The following is a 23211-nucleotide window of genomic DNA, read 5'->3' on the forward strand; positions in this document are numbered from 1 at the left end:
GCTCTAAGCGTCGGTCTGCGGATGGAATGTTGTACTAAAGTGCAGCCGCGTACCCAGTTCCTCGTGAAACTTCTGCCAAAAACGGGAAGTAAACCTGACATCTCGATCGAAGACAATGGAGACCGGAACCCCATGACGAGAGACAATCTCGCTGATGTACATATCGGCCAATCTCTCGGCCGACGAACTCTCCCGTATGGCCAAGAAATGGGCACTCTTGGTCAATCGATCCACGATGACCCATATAGCATCAAGCCCCTTCGCCGTTCTCGGCAACTTGGTAATAAAGTCCATCATGATCTGTTCCCATTTCCACATGGGAATCTCCAGGGGCTGCAGTTTACCATGCGGCCTCTGATGCTCGGCCTTAACCATCCTACAAGTCAATATATATATATATATATATATATATATATATATATATATATATATATATATATATATATATATATATATATATAGGGAAAGTTCAATAGAGAACCATAATTATTGGTTCTTCAAGGAACCAAATCTTTTTTTTCAATTTCTAGAGCTTATTCTTTATTGAAAAAAAAATCTAAAAATATCTAAATTCATATATTAACATTGTGAATGTGAAAAATATTTTTCGGATTCATCGTGTGAATCCGGATTCACGTTGTGAATTTTCAAAGATTCACATTGTGAATTTGACGTAAAAAAAAATCGAAATTGATATCATTGAAAAAAGGATAAAAAGTTATGAATTTTTGTATTTTTAGTTTTTTTTTTTATAAAAAATAAGTTGTAAAAGTTGAAAAAAATATTGGTTCCTTGGTTAATTATGGTTCTCTATTGAACCTCACCTTTTATATATATATATATATATATATATATATATATATATATATATATATATATATATATATATATATGTATATTCACATGTGAATAATATTTATATATGAATATAATATGTAATATTTACGAGTGAATATATGTCATATAATGTTTACATACGAATATATCAACTATGTATATATATGGGGTGGGTGAGTTGGTGGGATGAGTTGGGTGGGTGGTGAGGTGGGGTGGTTTAATGTTAATGGGGGTGGTAGTAGAAGTTGAATGTTATTTTTAAATTTTAAATTTAAAAAATACATTTTTTAAAAGAAAAGTTGGTGGAAAAAATGAATTGCCAATTAAATTCAATAACAAATTAGCAATCGGGTCAAATACCCATAGACCAATCACATTGCACAAAAAGTTCTCTCTTTTCTCACCAAATGCTTAACAATGGTAGCGTAGCGATCCCCCCAAGCGAGCGCTAGGGGGTGGTGTTCATGACCCCTTAGCGAGCCTAACGAGCATTGGTAATACCTCCACTCCGTTTAGCGTAGGTATCACCACTCCTTGTAGCCTTAATTCTCTTTATTTTTGTGATTACTAATTAGGCTAATTTTTTATTTATTTTTAAAATATTGAAAAAAAAAATCCAAAAGAACTGTTGGCATCGATGTGCAGAGATGGCAGGGAAAACATTTGAACCTGCTTGAAAAATATCGGATTCCTTTATCGCTTCAGGAACATGGGATTCAGATCCTTGAGTGTAAATCTCCTCAAAAGATTTCACAATTCATCGGCACGATCCATTCCTCCATCATTTGCCCATAAAAAACTGGTGTACCCTTTGATTCCTCGGTTGTACGATCGATCTTCCCCCTACCCTGAAAATCATAGCTTAAAGATCTCTAAGAGGTGGCATGTCGGTCATTCTCATCACCACCACGAGCAAACCAGTCAAGAAGGCGAGAGGATTTTCAGGCTCGGACTACTCTCCGATATTGGGTTAACTGCCGGCAAAGTATTGACGGGTTATTTGTCCGGTAGCACCGCCATCATCGCCGATGCTGCTCATTCTCTCTCCGATGTGGTAATATTTAAATTCAGTAATTATCATTGCTTACAATGTTCTGACTTTCATGTCCACATAATAACTGCCATGGGCAAAATCGATTTCAATTTTGTTGCAGCAAGTAGAGGTTACACCAAACATGATTCGCTTGCTATAATAGATCTTGAATTTGAAATTTGAAACTAATTTTGCTAAGAGTTAATTTTTTTGGGTTGTGTTATGTGGCATTGAATTGTTGTTAATGAGAGAGTAAAGCAAGTAATGGTTTTGATGTGATGCTGATGCAGGTGCTTAGTGGTGTTGCTTTGGTATCATTTAGAGCTTCAAGGGTTCCCAAGGACAAAGAACACCCATATGGTCACTTTTGATTTGTACCGACTCTCTACTCCTTTGATATATATAGATAAAGTTTATTTGTGTTGCCTGATTGATTGTGTTTTCAGTAACAAATAGTATTTCATGATGATATGTGTTTGAGATTCTGTAGTGGGATTAAGGATTTGAATAACAACATTAACATCTGTTTGACATTCGTTTAATTTATGTATGTTATAATTTGCAAAGTAATTTGATTTTCAGGGCATGGTAAGTTTGAGACTTTAGGCGCACTTGGAATTTCTGGCGTGCTTTTGGTAACGGCTGGGGGTATTGCATGGCATGCTTTGGATGTTTTAGTGGTATATATAAATATAATCTTGTTTTTCTTTTTTCTATATTAATCATTAATAATAATATATACATATTGCAGGGGGTACTGTACTCAGCAGCTTCTGATCAACATATTGCAGGTGGGGGGCATGGGCATGGGCATGGGATTGACATGAATCATCCTGTGCTAGCTTTGAATACTACTATTGTTGCAATTGCTGTTAAAGAAGGGTCTGTACTCGTACTCTATCTAATTCTAATAGATCACATCCCTTGAGAGATGTTTTCAGTTTATGAATTCAATGGTTGCAATGCACAGGTTGTATTGGATAACAAAGAGGGCAGGAGAGAGGTCTGGCAGTGGATTGATGAAAGCAAATGCATGGCATCATCGTGCAGATGCTGTTTCATCACTTGTTGCTCTTATAGGGGTTGGTAAGAAACATTAAGCACTTTGATTTAACATATGAAAAATGGGGTATTCATTCATTCATTCTTTCAGGTGGATCTATTCTTGGGGTGAGGTTTCTTGATCCCCTTGCTGGGCTTGTTGTCTCTGGCATGATACTAAAGGCTGGACTCCAAACTGGTTACCAGAGGTAATATTTAACAAATTGTACTGAGGACTAGAAACCTATTATTTATAAGAATCTTAATCCTTTGTCCAGTATTTTGGAGCTGGTGGATGCTGCAATACCATCTCATCATTTGGACCCAATCAGAAAGACAGTGTTACAAGTCAAAGGAGTGGAGGCAAGTTGACTTCATTTTGACCTGTTTGTTGTATACTTTTGGTCTGATATATATATATATATATATATATATATATATATATATAAAATACTATTACAGGGATGCAGACACATTAGGGGAAGGAGAGCTGGTTCATATCTGTATCTTGATGTAAAGATCCAGGTGACTTACCTACGATTTCATTTTACATACAATGATCGGGATTCTTTGTTTGATTGCATTGAAATTGAATTGCAGGTTGATCCCTTGTGTAGTGTGAGAACAGCACATGAAATTGGTGAAACTGTTCGTTACCAGATTCAGAATTGTCATCCTCAAGTCTCTGAAGTCTTCATACACTTGGGTATGTTACTTGATTATTGCATAATTTATAACTACACTAGGATTCATTTACTTGATGTTTGACTTTGCAGAGCCTAACAATAAACTTTTTCAACCTTCTACTACTCATGTTCATGTCCAGCAACAACAAGAAAATAGGATTGAAGAAATGATTACTAATATGCTCACTTCCAACTTCTCTCAGGTAATATTTATTTGTTGAGCCTTTTTTTCTATATGAAAGTAATGTTTCTAATTCTCTAATGGGTTCCAGAAAAATACATATCCAAATTCTAAATGCTTTATTTGTGAAAAAGCTCTACCAAAGAAAAAAAAACTCTCCTCAAGTGCTTGTAAGAAACATGGATTTGTTGTGTTGTCAATTAATTAATGGTATATTCTCAGAAAATGGTTGTGAAGCACGTAAAAAAACAGAAATTGCAAGCCAAGATTTTGGTCCAAATCGAGGTTTCCATGCCACAAGATAACACTATTAGGTATGATTTTTATTTCAATCAATTGCATAAATAATAATGGTAATTACTAATTACAAATTAATACTAGTTTTGTTGTGTTTTGCTGATTACAACAGTGATGCAATCAAAGTGGCAGAAGAAGCCAAGCGCCATATCTTGCAGTTGCAGGACACCTCCGACTCTAACCCTAACCCTAACCCTACCCCTACCCCTACCCCTACCCAGGTTCAGGTTACCTTCATCTTGCAACTTGCCTAATGAGTCCCCATGAAATGAATCGTCAATAAAGAACCAAATTTAGTTTCAATTTGTAACCAATGCCAGATCAGTTCAATGAAAAAAAGAGTCCATAAATTCCTATACACAACAGAATTACAAAACTGTTTGATTAAAATATGTACTTTTATTGTAAATTTTTTTACACAAGCAAAACAAATCACGATTATCATTCATTAACTTTTTTTACAATTAGAGTTGTTTTGCATTTATATTGATGACATAATAAATTTGGATTTGTGTAACATGATTATTGGTGTGTGGCGGTTGTTTCGACAATGGTAATGGTAAAAATGTGTTGTTCACTTCACCATTTAGATTTGCCACCCGACAATTTTTTTTTGCTGGGGTGGTGTTAAAGTAGGACACCGTTCAGTCTTTAACATCACTGTCTCAAGATAATTATCAACAGGGAAAAATAAAAAGTGGATCAGATTTCTGGCTTGGAATCTTCTAAAAATTTAGAAGAATATTTTAAATAGCGCACAGTATAATCAGCTTCGATCATCTGGGGAAATAATCATCATTTTCACCTTTTTATTCAACAGAATCTACAATTCTTATGAATCGAACAAAATTACCAAAAACACAAGTCAGGGATTAACTTGGTTAGTGCTTTACGAATACACCATCAAATATTTGTCGTCCACAAGTACTTTTCGACTTTAAAAAGGCATTTTGTTTAAAATACAAAAATTAAATGGACAAATTGGAAAATAGATGGATCAGATTTCTGGCTTGGATTCTCCGAAAAGGAGAATGTTTAAATAGCGCACAGTATAATCAGATTCGATCATCTGGGGAAATAATCATCACTTCCATCGCTTCCCTTTTTAAACCTAATAAATCAACTCTGGGAAATTTACTTTTATCTTTAAATACAAATCCAAAATCCAGAAGACGTTAAATAAATTATTAATAATAAAAACCAATAAACTTCACAACTCTTAAATTTAAGAAATACTAGAAACATAAGTTTAAACAGTTGATCAGATAATTGTAGTCTGGAAGTATTTTTAGATCGACATTATGTTTTCCGACAACTTGCTCATCACCTCAATGACAAAAATTAAAATCAATATACTAAATAAGATAATAAATAGTAGATGATGCTCAGAAGGATCCATTGGTAGTTTCTAATCACAAGGAGAAAATCAAGTTTTCCCTCATAAAATAGGTAGTTTTCAGCATCACTGCATCTCCACTTTTTTCTCTCCTTGGAGAGATTACTAACTAAAACAAAAAACGAGACGAAGCGAAGCGAAAGCATGTAACAAAAGAGCTACCTGGGCATCTGGTCAGCGATGCCGATGGCGATATAGAATGAATCGAAACGGTTGTGTGTATTTATTTATAGTGTAGCTTGTGTATATCTGCGGCGGCTGTAATGTGTATAGTGTGTTATGTGTACGCTAGGGCACAAAAGAAAAACCAAACTTATAGTTTATCACCTTCAAATATTAATGTTTACTTTATACGCCTCCTTTCATTTTTATGGTTAGGTACGTTTTAGTCCCATCAATATTTTCTATTTCAAAATCTCTTTAAAACCATAACATATTTTTCCTTGAAGACGTTATTGTTGAATATATCCAAATTTCTCATTATCTTTCCCATTAATATTTTTTCTCTAACTCGTCGTATGAAAAATGTTATCACTTAAAATTTAAATGGGATTTTTGAAAATTGAACGATCTTGAAACATAAACTTTTTCAACATATCATTAAGACATTTAATTGTATTTAAAAACTAGACGAATATATATATATATATATATATATATATATATATATATATATATATATATATATATATATATATATATATATATATATATATATATATATATATATATATAGGGTTAGGTTCATGTGAGACGGCCTAATTTTGTGAGACCGTGAGACGCATTTTTTTATTTTTTTTATTTTTTTTTAGTTAATTCAAGTTCCGAAAATAATATTTAAAAAAAGAATTTTTGGATTTTTCCATTTATTTTGCATTTTAAAATTATTTTTTAGAATATGTACAGTGTAATATTCTATTAGAATATTTCATGTATTTTTCAAAAAAAATGGGATTTTTTTTTATTTTTTTTTAGTTAATTCAAGTTCCGAAAATAATATTTAAAAAAAGAATTTTTAGATTTTTCCATTTATTTTGCATTTTAAAATTATTTTTTAGAATATGTCAGTGTAATATTCTATTAGAATATTTCACGTATTTAAAAAAAAACGGGATTTTTTTTTATTTATTTTTTATTTTTTTTAGTTAATTCAAGTTCCGAAAATAATATTTAAAAAAAGAATTTTTGGATTTTTCCATTTATTTTGCATTATAAAATTATTTTTAGATTTGGTCTCACGGTCTCACAAAATTAGAATGGTCTCAAATGAACCTGAACATATATATATATATATATATATATATATATATATATATATATATATATATATATATATATATATATATATATATATATATATAAATGATCAAATGAGAACACCTAAAAGGTTGAGAACGCGAGAACAGTTCTAGACCAATAATTTCATAAAGGTAAAAAATGAATTTTACGATGTAATTAAATATGGATAATTAATAACTCCTAAAATCATGGGATGTTATCTAATTAATTATTTTTTTACCTAAATACTAGAAACGTATTTAATCTATTTTTAATCAATAATATTATTTAGAAAAACATTTTTACCCTGATTAAAAAGCGTTTTTTTATTACCAATCTATCAAAAATATTGATGAGTTATTCATTTAATCCGAATATGTGTACATATTCATCAGTGAATAAAGATGTTCATTAAAAAAATACTTTTTTTCCAGAATTTCCAGAAATTACATGATACCATATTAATCATGAATGATTAGAAAATAAACAAAAAAAATTGATCTAATATTCATCTAACAACAATCAATAGAAATATATTAATCTAGTAGCATTCATAAATGAGTAAAGTCACATTACTTTTATTCAAAAATACATACATCTAATATTCATCAAATTTTATTCTTAAACGAATAAAACTAAACTTAATTCTACTCATAAATGCATATTTGTTTCTTTTTCTCGCTGCCACATGGGTTTCTTTTTTCTTGTGATGAATCTTTTCATATGAAATACGATGCTTTGGTATTAACTTGTTCTGTTTTTTTACAGCAAAAATTTGCAAGCAATATTTTGTAAGGGTCATAACTATTTCGAATTCACCTGCCTTGAATACCTATCACAATTTTAGACAAGTGAAAAACCAGCCTTGATTTTTCATATTTGAAATGCAGATAAAATAGATATAATCATAAAATAAATACAATACAATAAAAAGATAAATAAGTCCAATACATTTGCAATCCTAAATGAATAAAGCATAGTTATGATATATAAAAAGAATCTAAAAACACGTATAATCATAAATAAATAAATCACGGTTTCAATCATATATAAAAAAAAGTCAAGATACAAATATAATAAAACATGAATAAAACATAGTATAGAGATAAACAAATCTGATATATCACAAGCACAAATGAATAACGTATAACTGTAATCGTATATAGTAAAAATCAAAATTCAGTACTAATCGTAAATGAATAACACAAATTTCTAATCAGATATAAAAAAAATCTTTGTAATCATAAATGAACAAAATATTATAAGAATCAGTTTTCAAAGTCAACTAAAGCATTTGTAATCATACATAACATCTAGAAATTAAAAATAAATTGTTGGAGCAATGGACAGTAAAAAAAATTAAGATAACTAAGTAAAAAAAGGAACCAAATTTGTGTGTTTACTGTCCATTGCTCCAACAATTTATTTTTAATTTCTAGATGTTATGTATGATTACAAATGCTTTAGTTGACTTTGAAAACTGATTCTTATAATATTTTGTTCATTTATGATTACAAAGATTTTTTTTATATCTGATTAGAGGGGAAGGAAGGGCGTCGATTAAAGAAAAAAAAAGATTACCCTAGGGATCAGTTGAGGCTACGAAAAAAATCTTTGTAATCATAAGGAAGGGGAAGGAAGGGCGTCGATTCTCCGGCGACCCTTGTGGCTACGAAAATCGAAGGTGCAGACGATGGAGGCGGTGAACTGATTCAACCCTAGGGGGAGAGAGAGAGAGAGAGAGAGAGAGAGAGAGATGAAGAGGGATACGTAATTGGAAATAAGAGTGGCAATGAGAAATTATAGGATTGACCTAAATTTCATTTACTGTTATACCCTTATGCCATTTTAAAAGTTACACTTTACTACAAATAGTTTTAGAATTAACATAAATTACCCGTTTGATAATAGCCTTAGATTTGAATATTTATATGGATCAGATGTGTTCTCGCGTTCTCAACCTTTTTGGTGTTCTCAATTGATCCTACTCCTATATATATATATATATATATATATATATATATATAGTTACTTAAATAAACAAATATACAATATTAGATATATTTATGTTATTACTAGATTATAATCCATGGAAATCACGGTTCGCAATAATAATAATAATTTTTATATTAAGTTAATAGAAAAATTATAATTATTTTAAATACATAATAAATTAGGCGCATATTAAAACCATATTTATATCAATGGCTATTAAACATACAATAAGATAGACCTATAATAAAAGCAAGTCGTCTCATTAGTCTATACTCATAGGTTGTACATGAACAAAATAAAAGTAAAATATTATCGAATATTTATTCACATTATCGAATTCAAAACAAGTTAATACATCTTAGTTATCATCGTACAACGAATGAGAATGCCAACGAGCAACAATTTGCGTCGTTAAACCTTTTTGTATGGTAAAATCAATTCTTTTGAAGACTACATCCATAGATCTAAGAGATATAACATTGTTATGCATGATCCGTTGTACTCTACTAAGAAGCTCCACCGCATCCGACGCAAGAAAACCAAACGTATCAAATGCAAATGGTATGAACACGTGTAGATTTACAAAGTTTAACAATTGATCTAGTTTAAATTATATTTTAACTAATATTGCATTCGAGAACAAAAAATAAAGTATAAATTCATATAGCTAAACTAAAAGCAAACACACAAATATAACTAAAAACTAAAATTTTATACAACATCAAATATGATTGTCTAGAAATAAGAGGGTGTTTGGGATTGCTTTTCAAATGACTTTTTGGCTTTTGGTTTTTTCAAAATGTCAAAAAAATTAAAAATGATGTTTAATAAGTAGAAAAATTCTTTTGAAAATAATTTTTTGCCAAGAAGAAAATGATGGTTTTCAAAAAGTGAGGAAATCAATCTTTTTGTGACATTTAGTCATTTCAAGGTAAATTACATTCAAAATGTCATGAAACCTATGACAATCACTTTTTAAAAACAATTTTTGGCTTTTGTTCCTTTAAAAGCTAAAGACAAAAATGACTTTTACAAAAAAGTCTTTTGAGGAGTAAAAAGTAATCACAAACAACCCCTAAATATTTACTTGTTAGTTATCATACATGTATCTACTTTTCGGTTTAACTTATTACTCAACCCTTGACTCTTTCAAAAAAAACTTATTACTCAACCCTCACGAAACACATATGTAAATACATTAAATTGATATGATTGTAATAAATATGCTAAAAACTTCAAAAGCTTCAAACATCAAAGAAAAATAATAAAATTAAATATAAACCTCTAGATACCCATTAACCTTTCAAGCTTTAAAAACTTCATACACAAAATAGAAACATATAAATGATATTTGATCATTAATCAAACAAACCAATTGAAAATCCTAATAACATAATCTACATCCACCAACTATATATATTATTATATCAATCATTGATGATCATAAGTATCATATGTTATAAAACTTTTGAGTTGTAGTGGTCAATTACTATTAATTATAGTAGATGAAAAGTTTTGTAAGTTTCAAATGAATATGGATGGAGTATTTTGGCCTCTATGATTGAAATGAGAATGTTAAAAGCTTTAAAGCTTCAAACATCAAATCAAAGGAAAATAATAAAATTGAAAATAAAACTGTAGATACCCATTAACCCATTCAAAAACTCCGTACACGAAATAGAAACATATAAACCATATTTGATCATCAATCAAACAAACCAAATTAAAATCCTAGCAACATTATATATATATATATATATATATATATATATATATATATATAACATTCAAAAATATGGTCCCAAAAATTTCATTTTAATAATAGATAAAATAATATTTTCCAATATCATCCAAACATTTAAATAAAAACCAATGTATCAATTGCCATAAAATTAGAGTAAAACATCATAAGCGGAATCTCAATGGTGTGTGCGATGCAGTCATCCCGAGCTCTTCCTTTTACAACCGGAAGTACCTGAAACATAAACTAAAAACCGTAAGCACAAAGCTTAGTGAGTTTCCTCCAAAATACCACATAGCAAACATACAATAAACATATAGTGGGCCGCGCCCGACATCGAGCTGAGCTCGGTAAACGGGCCCCGCCCAACATATAATAACATATATCAAATAAACACATACACATGCAATAATCACATAGATACATAGCATACAAATATTCACCAGGCCCCGCCCGACATCGGGCCTTAGCCCGGAAAACATATAAACACAAGCACATGCAAGAGTCACAAAGACAGCTAGCATACTAACAGTCCCGGCCCGATACATGGGCGAGTTGGGCCTAGGCCCAGGGCATCAAATTAAGGTGGGCATAATTTTTGTATAAGTAAAATTGTATGCATATTAAGTCCAGTTTTCAGTCCAAGAAAGAATAGGTCCGACCATCCGGAGGCAAGTGTGAAAAGCGGGAGCGCCAAATTAAAGCTTTTTGAGAACTGCAATCGTTGAAATCGGTAATAGCTACCCTTGAAAATTGAGGAGTCGACAGTGGTTTGGGAGGAGTCTGATGGGTTTGAGCCATAAGAACTTTCCTATGTGCACATACAAACCCTAATGCTTGGATCTAGGTTTCTCTAATTGAACATGCATTGTATCCAAGATTTACAATACTAGATCTAATGTAAACAATTGAATCTAATCATATGAAATCAGATCTAAAAGAATACCTTGAATTACTTGCTTGATACTTCTTCTTCTTGGAGCTTAGAGTTACAATTGTCACTCCTCTAATGGCTTACAAACACCAACTAGCAAGAAGATGATCTTGAGAGAGATAGGAGGGAGAGAAATCGGCCCTAGGGTTTCTTGCCTTGCATGAGTGCCGATTTCCCCACCCCAAGGGATCTATTTTATACTATGAGCTACTAGGGTTTCACCTTTAACCCTAATTGAATGACTTAGGCCCTAAGCAATCCAAGATCCTTCTAGATAATAGGCTTGGACGATTTTATGGTATCCAAACCCTAAAATTCGTCCACCCTCATATCCATAAGGATACATAGCCCAAAATACAACTATCACACATTTGACAGTTTATGCCCCTTTATTCAATTAACCTCTTTAAGTCACCAAATTAATTCTCAATTAATATATGACTTATATTAATTAAATAACATTATTATTTTTTTAATATATTATTCTCATAATATATTAACAATAATATATCTTCTCTCTTAACAAATCATCCTGTCAAGTTGCTATGGTGAAGGCAACCCAAAAGGACCATGCACAACCGGGTCAAGTACTTACCAAATATAGTTACAGCCTTAGACACTAATCCAACAGTCTCCCACTTGGATAAGTCTAGTAACTATATATGCAAATATAATCCGATTAGCAATCGTAGCTCTCAAAGACGCTGTCAAACTCTGATCTTATCAGTATCCTGTCCTTCAGATAAGGGATCGTATAATCCTCTGTTCTAGATACCGTGCGGACAATTACATGGAACATGGTCATACTTATTGTCCTGCAATTTTTTTCTCGATCTCCGATTTACTTGACTTAGAACTTAATTGAACACATCAATTCAGTCCTGACCGGGCTCGACACATAAGTCAAATCAAATCATCGAGGGGCCCTGATATCGCTTTTACCCTCTTAGGATAAAAGGAACAGATAAACTTCGACTTATATGCATTTACTATCCACTAATCAAATTACACACAACAATACGTTTTATAACATCAAGTTACTGATGCGTTTGTGCATTATCAATGCATAACCAATTAACAAACAATAAACCATATATCTAGGTTTTAAGACCATATGATATTACCATCTTGTGATCACTCGTGATAAATTCCATGAAGTGATTCCAACAAGTGTGGGTTTATTCCAATGCTCAAATCAAGTTCACAAGCACTCATGAACGTTGTAGCAAACCTTTGCTATGTCTAATACACTTTAGACAATCTACACACTAATTCATGACAGTCTTCATTCATATCTACTTCCAACATATGAACGACTGTGGACTATTCGAATAATTCGATTATTATCAAATAACTTAATTATTCAGGAAGTCAAAACATGCAAAATGAAACAATAGTTAAAAAATTAACATAAGACAGTAGCTTTACTTATAAATAATACTCCTTTATTTAATCATCAAATGTCAATTACATTTATCTATTACATGTTTCCAAACTATCTAATCTAAACTAATATCGTCCTTCAGCCCAATGCTCCTAGCGTGCTGCAAATGCTTAACCCTGCTCAGTCCCTTCGTAAGCGGATCTGCTGGGTTATCCTCTGACGATACCCTCTTCACCACGAGGTGTCCTTCTTCTACTCGATGTCTAATAAAGTGATATTTTCTGTCGATATGCCGAGATCTACCATGATCCCTTGGTTCCTTGGTCAAGGCAACCGCTCCTTCATTATCACAGAAGATTTCCATAGGTTCCTTTATGGCAGGCACAACTCCAAGATCACCAATGAAGTTCTTCAGCCACATTGCCTCTTTTGACGCTTCGCTTGCTGCAATGTACTCTGATTCGCACGTTGAATCAACTACAGTTTCTTGCTTGGAACTTTTCCAAGTCACTGCTCCTCCATTGAGGGTGAAGACCCAGCCCGACTGCGAACGGTAGTTGTCCCTGTCGGTCTGAAAACTGGCATCACTATACCCTCGCACCTTTAAGTCATCACTCCCTCCGAGGACTAAAAACCATTCCTTGGTCCTCCGAAGGTACTTAAGTATATTCTTGACCGCAATCCAATGAGCTTTGCCCGGGTTCCCTTGATATCTACTGACCATGCTCAAAGCAAAGGCCACATCAGGGCGAGTACAAGTCATAGCGTACATGATAGAGCCAACTGCGGAAGCATAGGGTATTCGGCTCATCTCAGCTATCTCGGCTTCTGTACTTGGGCTTTGAGTCTTACTCAATTTGGCATTACTCTGTATCGATAGTTCTCCCTTTTTCGAGTTTTCCATACTAAAACGTTTTAGTACCTTATCCAAGTAAGTATTCTGACTAAGTCCTATTAGTCTCTTACTTCGTTCTCTCACTATCCTTATTCCTAAAATATAGGAAGCCTCTCCGAGGTCCTTCATAGCGAAACACTTCCCGAGCCAGGACTTAACCTCCTGCAGAGTCGGGACGTTGTTTCCTATGAGCAGTATGTCATCGACATACAAAACGAGAAAGCTAACTATACTCCCACTGGCCTTGACATATACACATGATTCATCTTCACTTCGTACAAATCCAAACTCTTTGACTTTCTCATCGAAGCAAAGATTCCATATGCGAGACGCTTGCTTAAGCCCATAAATGGACTTCTCAAGCTTACACACTCTATTGGGATGCTTTGGATCGACAAAACCCTCTGGCTGAGCCATGTAAACATCCTCAGCCAACTTCCCATTAAGGAAAGCGGTTTTTACATCCATTTGCCATATTTCATAGTCATGAAATGCAGCAATGGCTAGCATCACCCTAATAGACTTTATCTTTGCAACTGGTGAGAAGGTTTCGTCGTAGTCAACTCCAGGAGTCTGAGTGAAACCCTTCGCAACCAATCGCGCCTTATAAGTGTGCACGTTCCCATCCACGTCGGTCTTCTTCTTGAAGATCCACTTGCACCCGACCGTCTTACGACCTGGTACATTGTCAACCAAATTCCAAACTTGGTTGTCATACATGGACTGAATCTCGCTGTCCATCGCCTCTTTCCATTTTACAGACTCTGGGCCTGCCATGGCTTCCTTGTAGCTATTAGGTTCATCTAGATTTATTAGTGTACCATCACTAATATACGTGTCCCCCTCGGTAGTAATATGAAAACCATAAAACTGGGGATGAACTCTAACTCTTTCGGAACGTCTAAGAGGTAAGGACTCGTCAATTGGTTCAACCGGAGTTTCCTCCTCGGGTTGAGCGCCAGCGTTAGAGGTTCCTTCATCGCTCGACTCTTGAATCTCTTCAAGATCGACTTGCCTCCCACTGTCTCCTTGGCTTATGAGTTCCCGCTCTCGGAAAACCCCTCTCCTCGCAATGAAGACAACATTGTCACTTGGTCTATAGAAGAGATATCCAAAGGATTTCTGTTGGTAGCCGATGAATATACATCGCTCACTACGAGGTTCGAACTTGTCGTGAGTTTCTCGTCTTACGAAAACTTCACATCCCCAAACCTTGATATGTGCCAATGAGGGAGCTTTCCCTGTCCACATCTCGTGAGGTGTTTTGGCAACCTTCTTTGTAGGTACTAAATTGAGGATATGGGCGGCAGTCTCTAAGGCATACCCCCAGAATGAGATAGGTAGTGAAGCACGACTCATCATGGAACGAACCATGTCTAGCAAGGTTCGATTACGCCTCTCAGCTACACCATTCAATTGTGGTGTCCTAGGTGGCGTCAATTGTGAAACTATTCCACATTCCTTGAGGTAGTCGTGGAATTCAAGACTTAGGTACTCTCCACCTCGATCAGATCGAAGCATCTTGATTTTCCTGCCCAATTGATTCTCCACTTCTTGTTTAAACTCTTTGAATTTTTCAAAGGTTTCTGAATTGTGCTTGATCAAGTAGATATACCCATATCTGCTATAATCATCTATGAAAGTCACATAGAAGCTATTTGCATCCCTTGTGGTGGATCTAAAGGGTCCATATACATCTGTATGTATGAGATCTAATAAACCCTCACCCCTCGCACAAGTGCCAGTGAAGGGTGACTTGGTCATCTTTCCAAGTAAACAAGATTCGCACGTGTCATCTTCCTTAAGGTCGAACGACTCCAACACTCCATCCTTTTGGAGTTGGGCTATGCACTTCTTGTTGACATGTCCAAGATGACAATGCCACAAGGATGCTTTATCCATACTATTGGAAGAATCCATGCACAACACATCATTTCCTAGGTTATCTACAACCATAACAGTTTCATAAATTCCATTACAAGGCATTGCTTCAAAATATAAAACACCATTTAGATAAGCATAAATCGAACCATTCTCATTATTAAACGAATATCTAAATCCTTGTCTAAATAAACCATGAAAAGAAATGATGTTTCTTGCCATATCTGGCGAGTAGCAACAATTATTTAAATCTAAATTTAATCCATTTCTAAGCACTAAAGAATACACTCCAATCTTGGTGACAGGCGACGTTCTTCTGTTTCCCATGATTAGATTTATTCTTCCAAGCTCCACATCCCTATTTCTTCCTAGTCCCTGCAAATCAGAACAAATGTGGTAACCACACCCTGTATCAAGAACCCAAGAAATAGCATGAGATGAATCATTAGATTTAATTGTGTAAATACCTGCAAAAGATGGCTTGATCTTCCCATCCTTGATGGCTTGCAGATATTCCGGGCAGCTTCTCTTCCAATGTCCTATTTTGTGTCAATGGTGGCACTCTGCCTCCTTTGGGTTTGGGTTGGGCTTAGCAGGATCAACCTTGGTCCCACTAGAAGAGGAACCATCTTGGGACTTTCCTTTGCGGTGGTTCTTTGAAAAAGCCTTCCTCTTCTTGCCCCTTCCCTGTCCAATAGCCAAAACAGGAGCAACGGGTGGATTGGGAGTTGGTGCAACAGACTTGTCCTTGAGGTTGCTCTCAGCAGTCCTCAGGAGCCCTTGGAGTTTGCTTAGGGTGACCTCTTCCTTGTTCATGTGGTAGGTCATCCTAAATTGGTTGTAGCATGAGGGCAAGGAGTGAAGAACAATGTCGATAGCCAAATCTTCCCCAAAGTTGACATTCAACTTGCGAAGACGATCAACATACCTTTGCATCTTTTGCAAGTGCACAGTTAGAGACTCTGCACTTCCCATTTTAGCAGTGATCATATTCGTTATGATCTCATAGCGTTCTTGCCTCGCGCTTTGGTGATATCTCTCCATCAAGTCTAGATGCATCTCATAAGGATACATGTCCTCATAGGATTTTTGGAATTCTGAGTTCATTGTGGCTATCATGATGCAATGGACCTTCGTTGCATCATGCTCATGGTTCTCAAAGACAACCATTTCTTCAGAGTAGCAGTTTCTGGATTGACCTTCTCGAGCTTCTCATCGAGAACATACTCTTTGTCCTCGTAATGCGCGATCGTGCGAATGTATCTTATCCATTCGCTAAAGTTCGTTCCATCGAAAGTCACTTTTTGACAAAGGCTCATTAGCGGGAATGAGCTAGCAGTAGCGTTGTTTGCGTTAGACATCTACAAATAGAAAGGAACAAAGTTTGATTAGAATTAAGCCCCTAATTAACACCCAAAAAGAAAATTAGGGCTAGGACCCAACAACATTATTTACACATTAGAAAAGGGATGCCGTAATCCAACATGCAAATAATTTGGAGGTAAGTGAATGACGATTCACTAATTCTTCACCATGAAAAACATAAGCTTTAAGTTTTAAATGTATTGAGAATTCCTAGATTTCATTGAGATTCATTGAACCTTTCAATGACATGTTTAAATCTCGATATGCTCCTCTCGTTTGTGACTGGGATGCCGAGGATCACAAAGTGGGTGTGAATAACCATGCAAATGTACAAGGTGCCCCCACTGTTACAGTTACATATTCAATGTGCTGGTTAACCACACACGCTCCATTGAACTATAACAAACAATGAGTCACCCTTTGCCACCTTTGCTTAGAACCCAATTAATGTGCCGGTTAACCACACGCGCTCCATTAATGTCTTAGCAAGGGTACAAAGTGTAATTTCATGGGATTGCATCAATTCACTTTTCCTAAAGTAACTAAGATTGGGATTTTTATAAAACATGTTTAGTTACTTTATATAGATTCATTATACTTATTAATGAGAGGAGGTTTGCCCTATCCTACCCGTTCGGCTAACGACCCTCCACCAGTCAAGCAAGCGGTGGGTGTGAATGTACACCCATTAAGCGTCATTTTATAGGCAGCAACCTTATACCCACCTTATAGACCGGCTTCGTGAATGAGGCCTACTAACGGTAAGACTAGCATTTTAAATTATACATATATATATTAAGCTTGTAATAATATAATAGTATAGAGTTGAATTTTAAACTTGTAAAATTCTAGGGATTGAAATTTAAATTATCCAAATTAAACATTTAATCATAAAATATAAAATTTCAAAGCTTGAGGACAAGTTTAGAACTTTTTCAAAACATAAGGATCAAATAGCAAATAATATAAATCAACTAATTAGATTATCTCAATTTGATCTTATTTAGAATTACTTGCAAGACAATTTACCAATTCAATTCAAATAATCAATTATAATCATATAAGGAAATTATTATTCAACTAATTGACAATTATCTTTTTTTTGGTCAAGAATATACTCATATATATGATTAAAATCAGATTTTAATGACCCAAAACAGTTAAGGCAAGTATCCTCAAGTAAAACAACAAGAAATCCCGAAACTTCCTCCTTCTGACGCTCGAACTCGCCGAGTACCTCTATGGACTCGCCAAGTTGGAGCTACTCGCCGAGTCCACAGTGGAACTCGCCGAGTTCATCAGGCAGTCTCACAAAAATCGAATTTTTCAAGCAACAAGCAATCAACCAATGCAACAATTCAATAGAAATCAATCAAAGCTCTGATACCACTGATGGGTTTGAGCCATAAGAACTTTCCTATGTGCACATACAAACCCTAATGCTTGGATCTAGGTTTCTCTAATTGAACATGCATTGTATCCAAGACTTAAAATACTAGATCTAATGTAAACAATTGAATCTAATCATATGAAATCAGATCTAAAAGAATACCTTGAATTACTTGCTTGATACTTCTTCTTCTTGGAGCTTAGAGTCACAATTGTCACTCCTCTAATGGCTTACAAACACCAAATAGCAAGAAGATGATCTTGAGAGAGATAGGAGGGAGAGAAATCGGCCCTAGGGTTTCTTGCCTTGCATGAGTGCCGATTTCCCCACCCCAAGGGATCTATTTTATACTATGAGCTACTAGGGTTTCACCTTTAACCCTAATTGAATGACTTAGGGCCTAAGCAATCCAAGATCCTTCTAGATAATAGGCTTGGACGATTTTATGGTATCCAAACCCTAAAATTCGTCCACCCTCATATCCATAAGGATACATAGCCCAAAATACAATTATCACACATTTGACAGTTTATGCCCCTTTATTCAATTAACCTCTTTAAGTCACCAAATTAATTCTCAATTAATATATGACTTATATTAATTAAATAACATTATTATTTTTTTAATATATTATTCTCATAATATATTAACAATAATATCTCTTCTCTCTTAACAAATCATCCTGTCAAGTTGCTATGGTGAAGGCAACCCAAAAGGACCATGCACAACCGGGTCAAATACTTACCAAATATAGTTACAGCCTTAGACACTAATCCAACAGAGTCGACAGTCAATCGATTGATATGTGGTCAGTTGACTAAACTATTGGGTCCGACTCCTATTCCCAATTTCTTATTCGTAATTTCTCATTCTCTACATTCAATCGATCATTCTCTTAATCTACTGCTACATTGAGTTCGATTTTTTTTAATCCTCTCATTCGATCACCTCTCATTGTGAGTGAATGGGTTGGATTTCTCTTCAACTGATTTCTGATTCATCTAAAACAAAAGAAAATACCTATTGGATTCTGATTTTTTATTTCTCGTCAACTGATTTGGGTGAATTCGATTTTTCTTAATTTGTTTCCAATGTCTTTCTAAACCTGCTACCATCTATCATCATCTGACCTCTTAATCTGATTTTTATGGTTTGTTTTAGTAGCTTTATTTTTTATGTTTACCTGTTAGAGCTCGAAATTTGCTTCTTTGAATCTGATTTTAGTGGTTTTATTTAGGTAAAATTTCTAAGTATATATAGTTTTCTTCTGGTACAAATTTCTAAAGTTCCTTTCTAAATTTTTGTGTCCTTTCTAAATTCTTGTGGTTTTATTTAAGCACTAAATGATTCATTCCAAGTGTTTGATAGAATTACTATGAAAGATTGTGTGGTGACACTTGATTTTAATTTTGTTATTTCTGATTAAAGATATTGGGGGGTGGGGTAATTGTCAATTTTACAGTTTAACCAATTCAAATATTATTACATGTGATTATGTGAACCAAGTTCAAGAGCATCTACCCCATTTTCATTTCCATTAAAGAAATGCAACCATGCTACATTTTTACAGGTGAAACATTTCAAATATTATAACCTATTGAAATATTATTACATTAATTTTTATTAGATGTTATGAGTTTTTAATACAATGCTATTTGTCAACTTATGTTTTTATTTCCGTGTAAAAATTTAATTCCTAACAGAAGAATAAAACTCAGAACATGTTTGTGATATTTATTTTGTTTCTTGTTTATGGTATTTTAATGTTTCCTTTTAATAATGAGAATTTTCCAATACATATTGAAGGGTTGAAGGACAAAAGGGAGAAGCTATCAAAATCACAAATCACACTATGGAATGGAATGGAATCTCCAATTCCAATCTTGCAAAATTCCATCAGAATAACAAATCGAACATCCTTCTCCGAAAAAAAATTGTATTTATATTTTTTTTTACTAATTGTATAGTTTATAGCACTTTTGTTATTAATTTTTTTTATATATGTGCCTTGTCGGTAAAAGTATAGGGCATTATTTTATTATCTAGCCCAAAGCATGGAAAACCAATGGACCGGCCCTGCATACTAACAACGTAACATAAACATGGGCCGGCATTGGTGCCTTCGACCTGCTAAACCCGGTAAAGAAACTCACCTCGAATACAAAATGATAGTTGAACATATCCCAGGTCCGAATATCGACTCTACTCAACCCCTAAACAGAAACGATTTCCTTAATTATAACTCAAAATGCCCAAAAGCCCCTTATAGGTAAAACTTGGTCAAATACTAAAGTCAAAGTCAACGACCCGAGTTAACCCAACACGTCGAGTTGTCCTTCAACTCGCTGTGTTTCTCCATTAATTTGCAAAGTCGGGAAAAAACCGATCCAACTCGCCGATTTCGCTAGAAACCCAACATCGTAATTCATTAAGTCGACACTATCGAAACTAAGAGCTTCACAGCTCATATCTCGACTAAAATGGCATCCAGAAGGGTAAAGTTCAAAATTTAGCCCTAGGAACCACCAAAATGGGTTCAAAACCCAAACCCTAGGCTTAAAAAGGTGAAGACTTAATCATTAAGCACAAAATCACCAAAGGCATAGCCCTAAACTGTAGATCTGACCCTTAAAGCTGAATGGCCACATAAAGTTTCCAACTTTACGCTCATGCATGACTAGGAGAGTCTCAAATGCTCAAAAGAGGCCAAAATAAGGTCTTAATGAATGCATGAAGCCTTTAAGACCATAAAGTTGGAACCTTTATGCCAAAAGAGCTCATGAAGATCTTAGATCCAAAATACCCATACATGTTATTTGTTATGCTTTGATTTGTGAATATATGAAATTGCATGCTAGTTAGGGCTAATGGATATGCTCATATTTTTTCATGATAGAATTCTAGGAGAGATGCCTTTATATGCCTATTGTATGAGCTTGTAGACTTGCATGCTAGTTCTGATTAGACAGTGATAGGTTGGCCTGATATGTGATTCCTGGTAGCCTAGGAAGCATGGGATGCTGGTTTGGGTATGATTTATATGCATAAGGAAATTAGTAGCGGGAGTGGGAGCTCGTAGTATGAGTTGTAGTGTGTGTAGGATGGCAGTGTTGCTGCCCGAATGCTACTTGCTTTGTGCTTTGTGGAACTCTTAGGTGATAGGATTTAACTACCAAGTGAATATGTCAAGTCACATGTGACGAGGGTTGAATAATCTCAGAGTGACGAATTTGACCCTATTGCGCAACTCTTGTTTGAGTCCAACCGTTGTAGGGATGAGTTTGTTACTCGAAGGATTATCTAGGCTTTGTTGCATGTGATTGTATTCATGAGGTGGGTGACTGGTATTATGAGGAGTTCTTCAGCAGCTGATGGCAGGGTGAGGTCGGGAACCTAGGAAAGCCTAGGGGTTGCTTCTTTAGGTTTTGTTGCGCTGGGTCACGAGTGTCTGGTGAATGGATTTGAGAAGGTGACTTAGATGATTTAGGAGGATTCTTGAGGAAAGTATGGATAGGTGTGAAAGGTAGTATTGGGCCCGTACTACTGAAAGCACATGATCCATACTTGAATCGGGGAGAGTCTTAGAGAATCTAGAAAGCCTGTGGGATGAGGATTCTTGGGAATATTCGGATCTGTTGCATGATGTTTCGGTGTGGTGTTGAGCACTAAGGAATAGGATTCAGATTCTTGTTATGGCTCTGTATCAGGTATTGAGTCGATCGATGTGCGGTCGTGGGAGTTCATCTCACTGGATATTTCTCGTAGTGTTTCAGGTTGGACCCTGGTGGTCTTTGGTTCGGCCAAGGATGGGAATTTGGAGTTCTTGGATGGTCACCTCGGGGCCTTTCGGGCCAAGTTTGTAGCAGGACAGTTGGGGGCTCATTTGGAGCCCAAAGCGTGTGGATCTCTAGAATCCTTCAGGAAGGAGGATTTTTTGTTATTTTTAGTCATTTGGACGGGAAGGGGAGTTTTGTATCGTATCCTCAGGACGGTCAGGGGAACTCGGGAGGAGGTTGTCACACCCCCAAACCGGAATGACGGAAACGTTCAGGGGCGGATGACTTCATGTATAGTATCATAACGATTGAATCATAGTAATCAAAGTAAACACAACCATTACATTGAATATATATATGATAAGTGTTTACATCAATTTGCTTCATATTTTTATACATCCAAAAGTATAACAAAAGTAACAGACGAGACTCTATACGCTCCGTCTTCTCAAAAGTCTGTCGAGGTACCTGTCTAATGATTTCGTGAGAATACAAGCAGTTTTGAAAGAGTATCAGCATAAAGTTGGTGAGTTCATAAGTATCTTTTTGTAATAAAAACTTGTTAATGAATCAGTAAAAATGTTTGTATGTTTCCAAGAAAATCCAATATTGTCTTTAGTAAAAGTGAGATATTATCAGTTCCATCTATAATCACTTAGTTCATGCAAGCCACGTATAAACCAATATTGAACAGACAGTCGACGATGTGGATCTGCCCTAAGTCCCCAACCAAACAAGGAACAGGAAATGAGGCGGAAATCACATATCCCAGAGTCTATCGAGTATTCTTCATACGTAACACTGATGCATAAATTAAAGAGTTATAGAACTAACTATGAATGTTTGTTATTATATCCGGTTGTAGTATATAAAACATATTAGTTTGTATGTTTGGTTACTAGTAGATGTATTGTATGATGAATTATGTATGAAAAACCTCTGTGTAGAATGTTCTATTTGAAAACTCTAGTTACTACCAGTATGTACGGTAGTTTTATTTCTCATAAAGAAACCATGTATTTTCCATAATTATGCTAAATAATCATTGTTCATGTATAGTATATTAGCACATAAGTAAATCGTTGTTATCTATTTGCGAGT

The 23211-nt window shown here is 34.7% G+C and overlaps 1 protein-coding gene, 2 non-coding genes and 1 pseudogene across 5 annotated transcripts; 1 reads left to right on the forward strand and 3 right to left on the reverse strand.

Annotated features, from left to right (window-relative positions):
• Positions 1-1230: 1230 nt before the first annotated feature.
• Positions 1231-4523, forward strand: LOC145114601 (Cation efflux family protein). 3 transcript variants are annotated; one of them, XM_079050648.1, is made up of 13 exons: positions 1231-1358; positions 1461-1891; positions 2161-2230; positions 2453-2550; positions 2622-2752; positions 2841-2956; positions 3024-3120; positions 3190-3274; positions 3374-3436; positions 3512-3617; positions 3688-3800; positions 4001-4092; positions 4188-4523. In XM_079050648.1, exons 2-13 carry the CDS (start codon positions 1547-1549, stop codon positions 4327-4329), a joined length of 1458 nt encoding a protein of 485 aa, XP_078906774.1. In that variant the 5' UTR covers positions 1231-1358; positions 1461-1546; the 3' UTR covers positions 4330-4523. The 3 variants fall into 3 exon arrangements, with proteins under 3 accessions (XP_078906774.1, XP_078906773.1, XP_078906772.1); XM_079050647.1 differs by having other exon boundaries at positions 1483-1891; XM_079050646.1 differs by lacking the exon at positions 1231-1358 and having other exon boundaries at positions 1443-1891.
• Positions 4524-4772: 249 nt separating this feature from the next.
• LOC145118147 (small nucleolar RNA Z103) lies at positions 4773-4880 on the reverse strand (annotated as a pseudogene).
• Positions 4881-5067: 187 nt separating this feature from the next.
• Positions 5068-5169, reverse strand: LOC145118144 (small nucleolar RNA Z103). Its single transcript, XR_013713123.1, has one exon. It is a non-coding gene; the product is annotated as a small nucleolar RNA Z103 (small nucleolar RNA).
• Positions 5170-5454: 285 nt separating this feature from the next.
• On the reverse strand, positions 5455-5549 carry LOC145118150 (small nucleolar RNA R41). The gene has a single exon (XR_013713127.1). It is a non-coding gene; the product is annotated as a small nucleolar RNA R41 (small nucleolar RNA).
• Between the last annotated feature and the right edge of the window lie 17662 nt (positions 5550-23211).

Source organism: Lactuca virosa, chromosome 5 (genome assembly GCF_052849685.1).
Source record: "Lactuca virosa cultivar CGN04683 chromosome 5, Lactuca_virosa_CGN04683_v6, whole genome shotgun sequence".
Lineage (NCBI taxonomy): Eukaryota > Viridiplantae > Streptophyta > Magnoliopsida > Asterales > Asteraceae > Lactuca > Lactuca virosa.

Coding starts and splice junctions, on each gene's coding strand:
- LOC145114601 (XM_079050648.1), top strand. CDS start 1,547: ATGGGATTCAGATCCTTGAGTGTAAATCTCCTCAAAAGATTTCACAAT. Junction 3,275..3,373: donor TACAAGTCAAAGGAGTGGAG/GCAAGTTGACTT, acceptor ATACTATTACAG/GGATGCAGACACATTAGGGG. Junction 3,618..3,687: donor TGAAGTCTTCATACACTTGG/GTATGTTACTTG, acceptor TTGACTTTGCAG/AGCCTAACAATAAACTTTTT.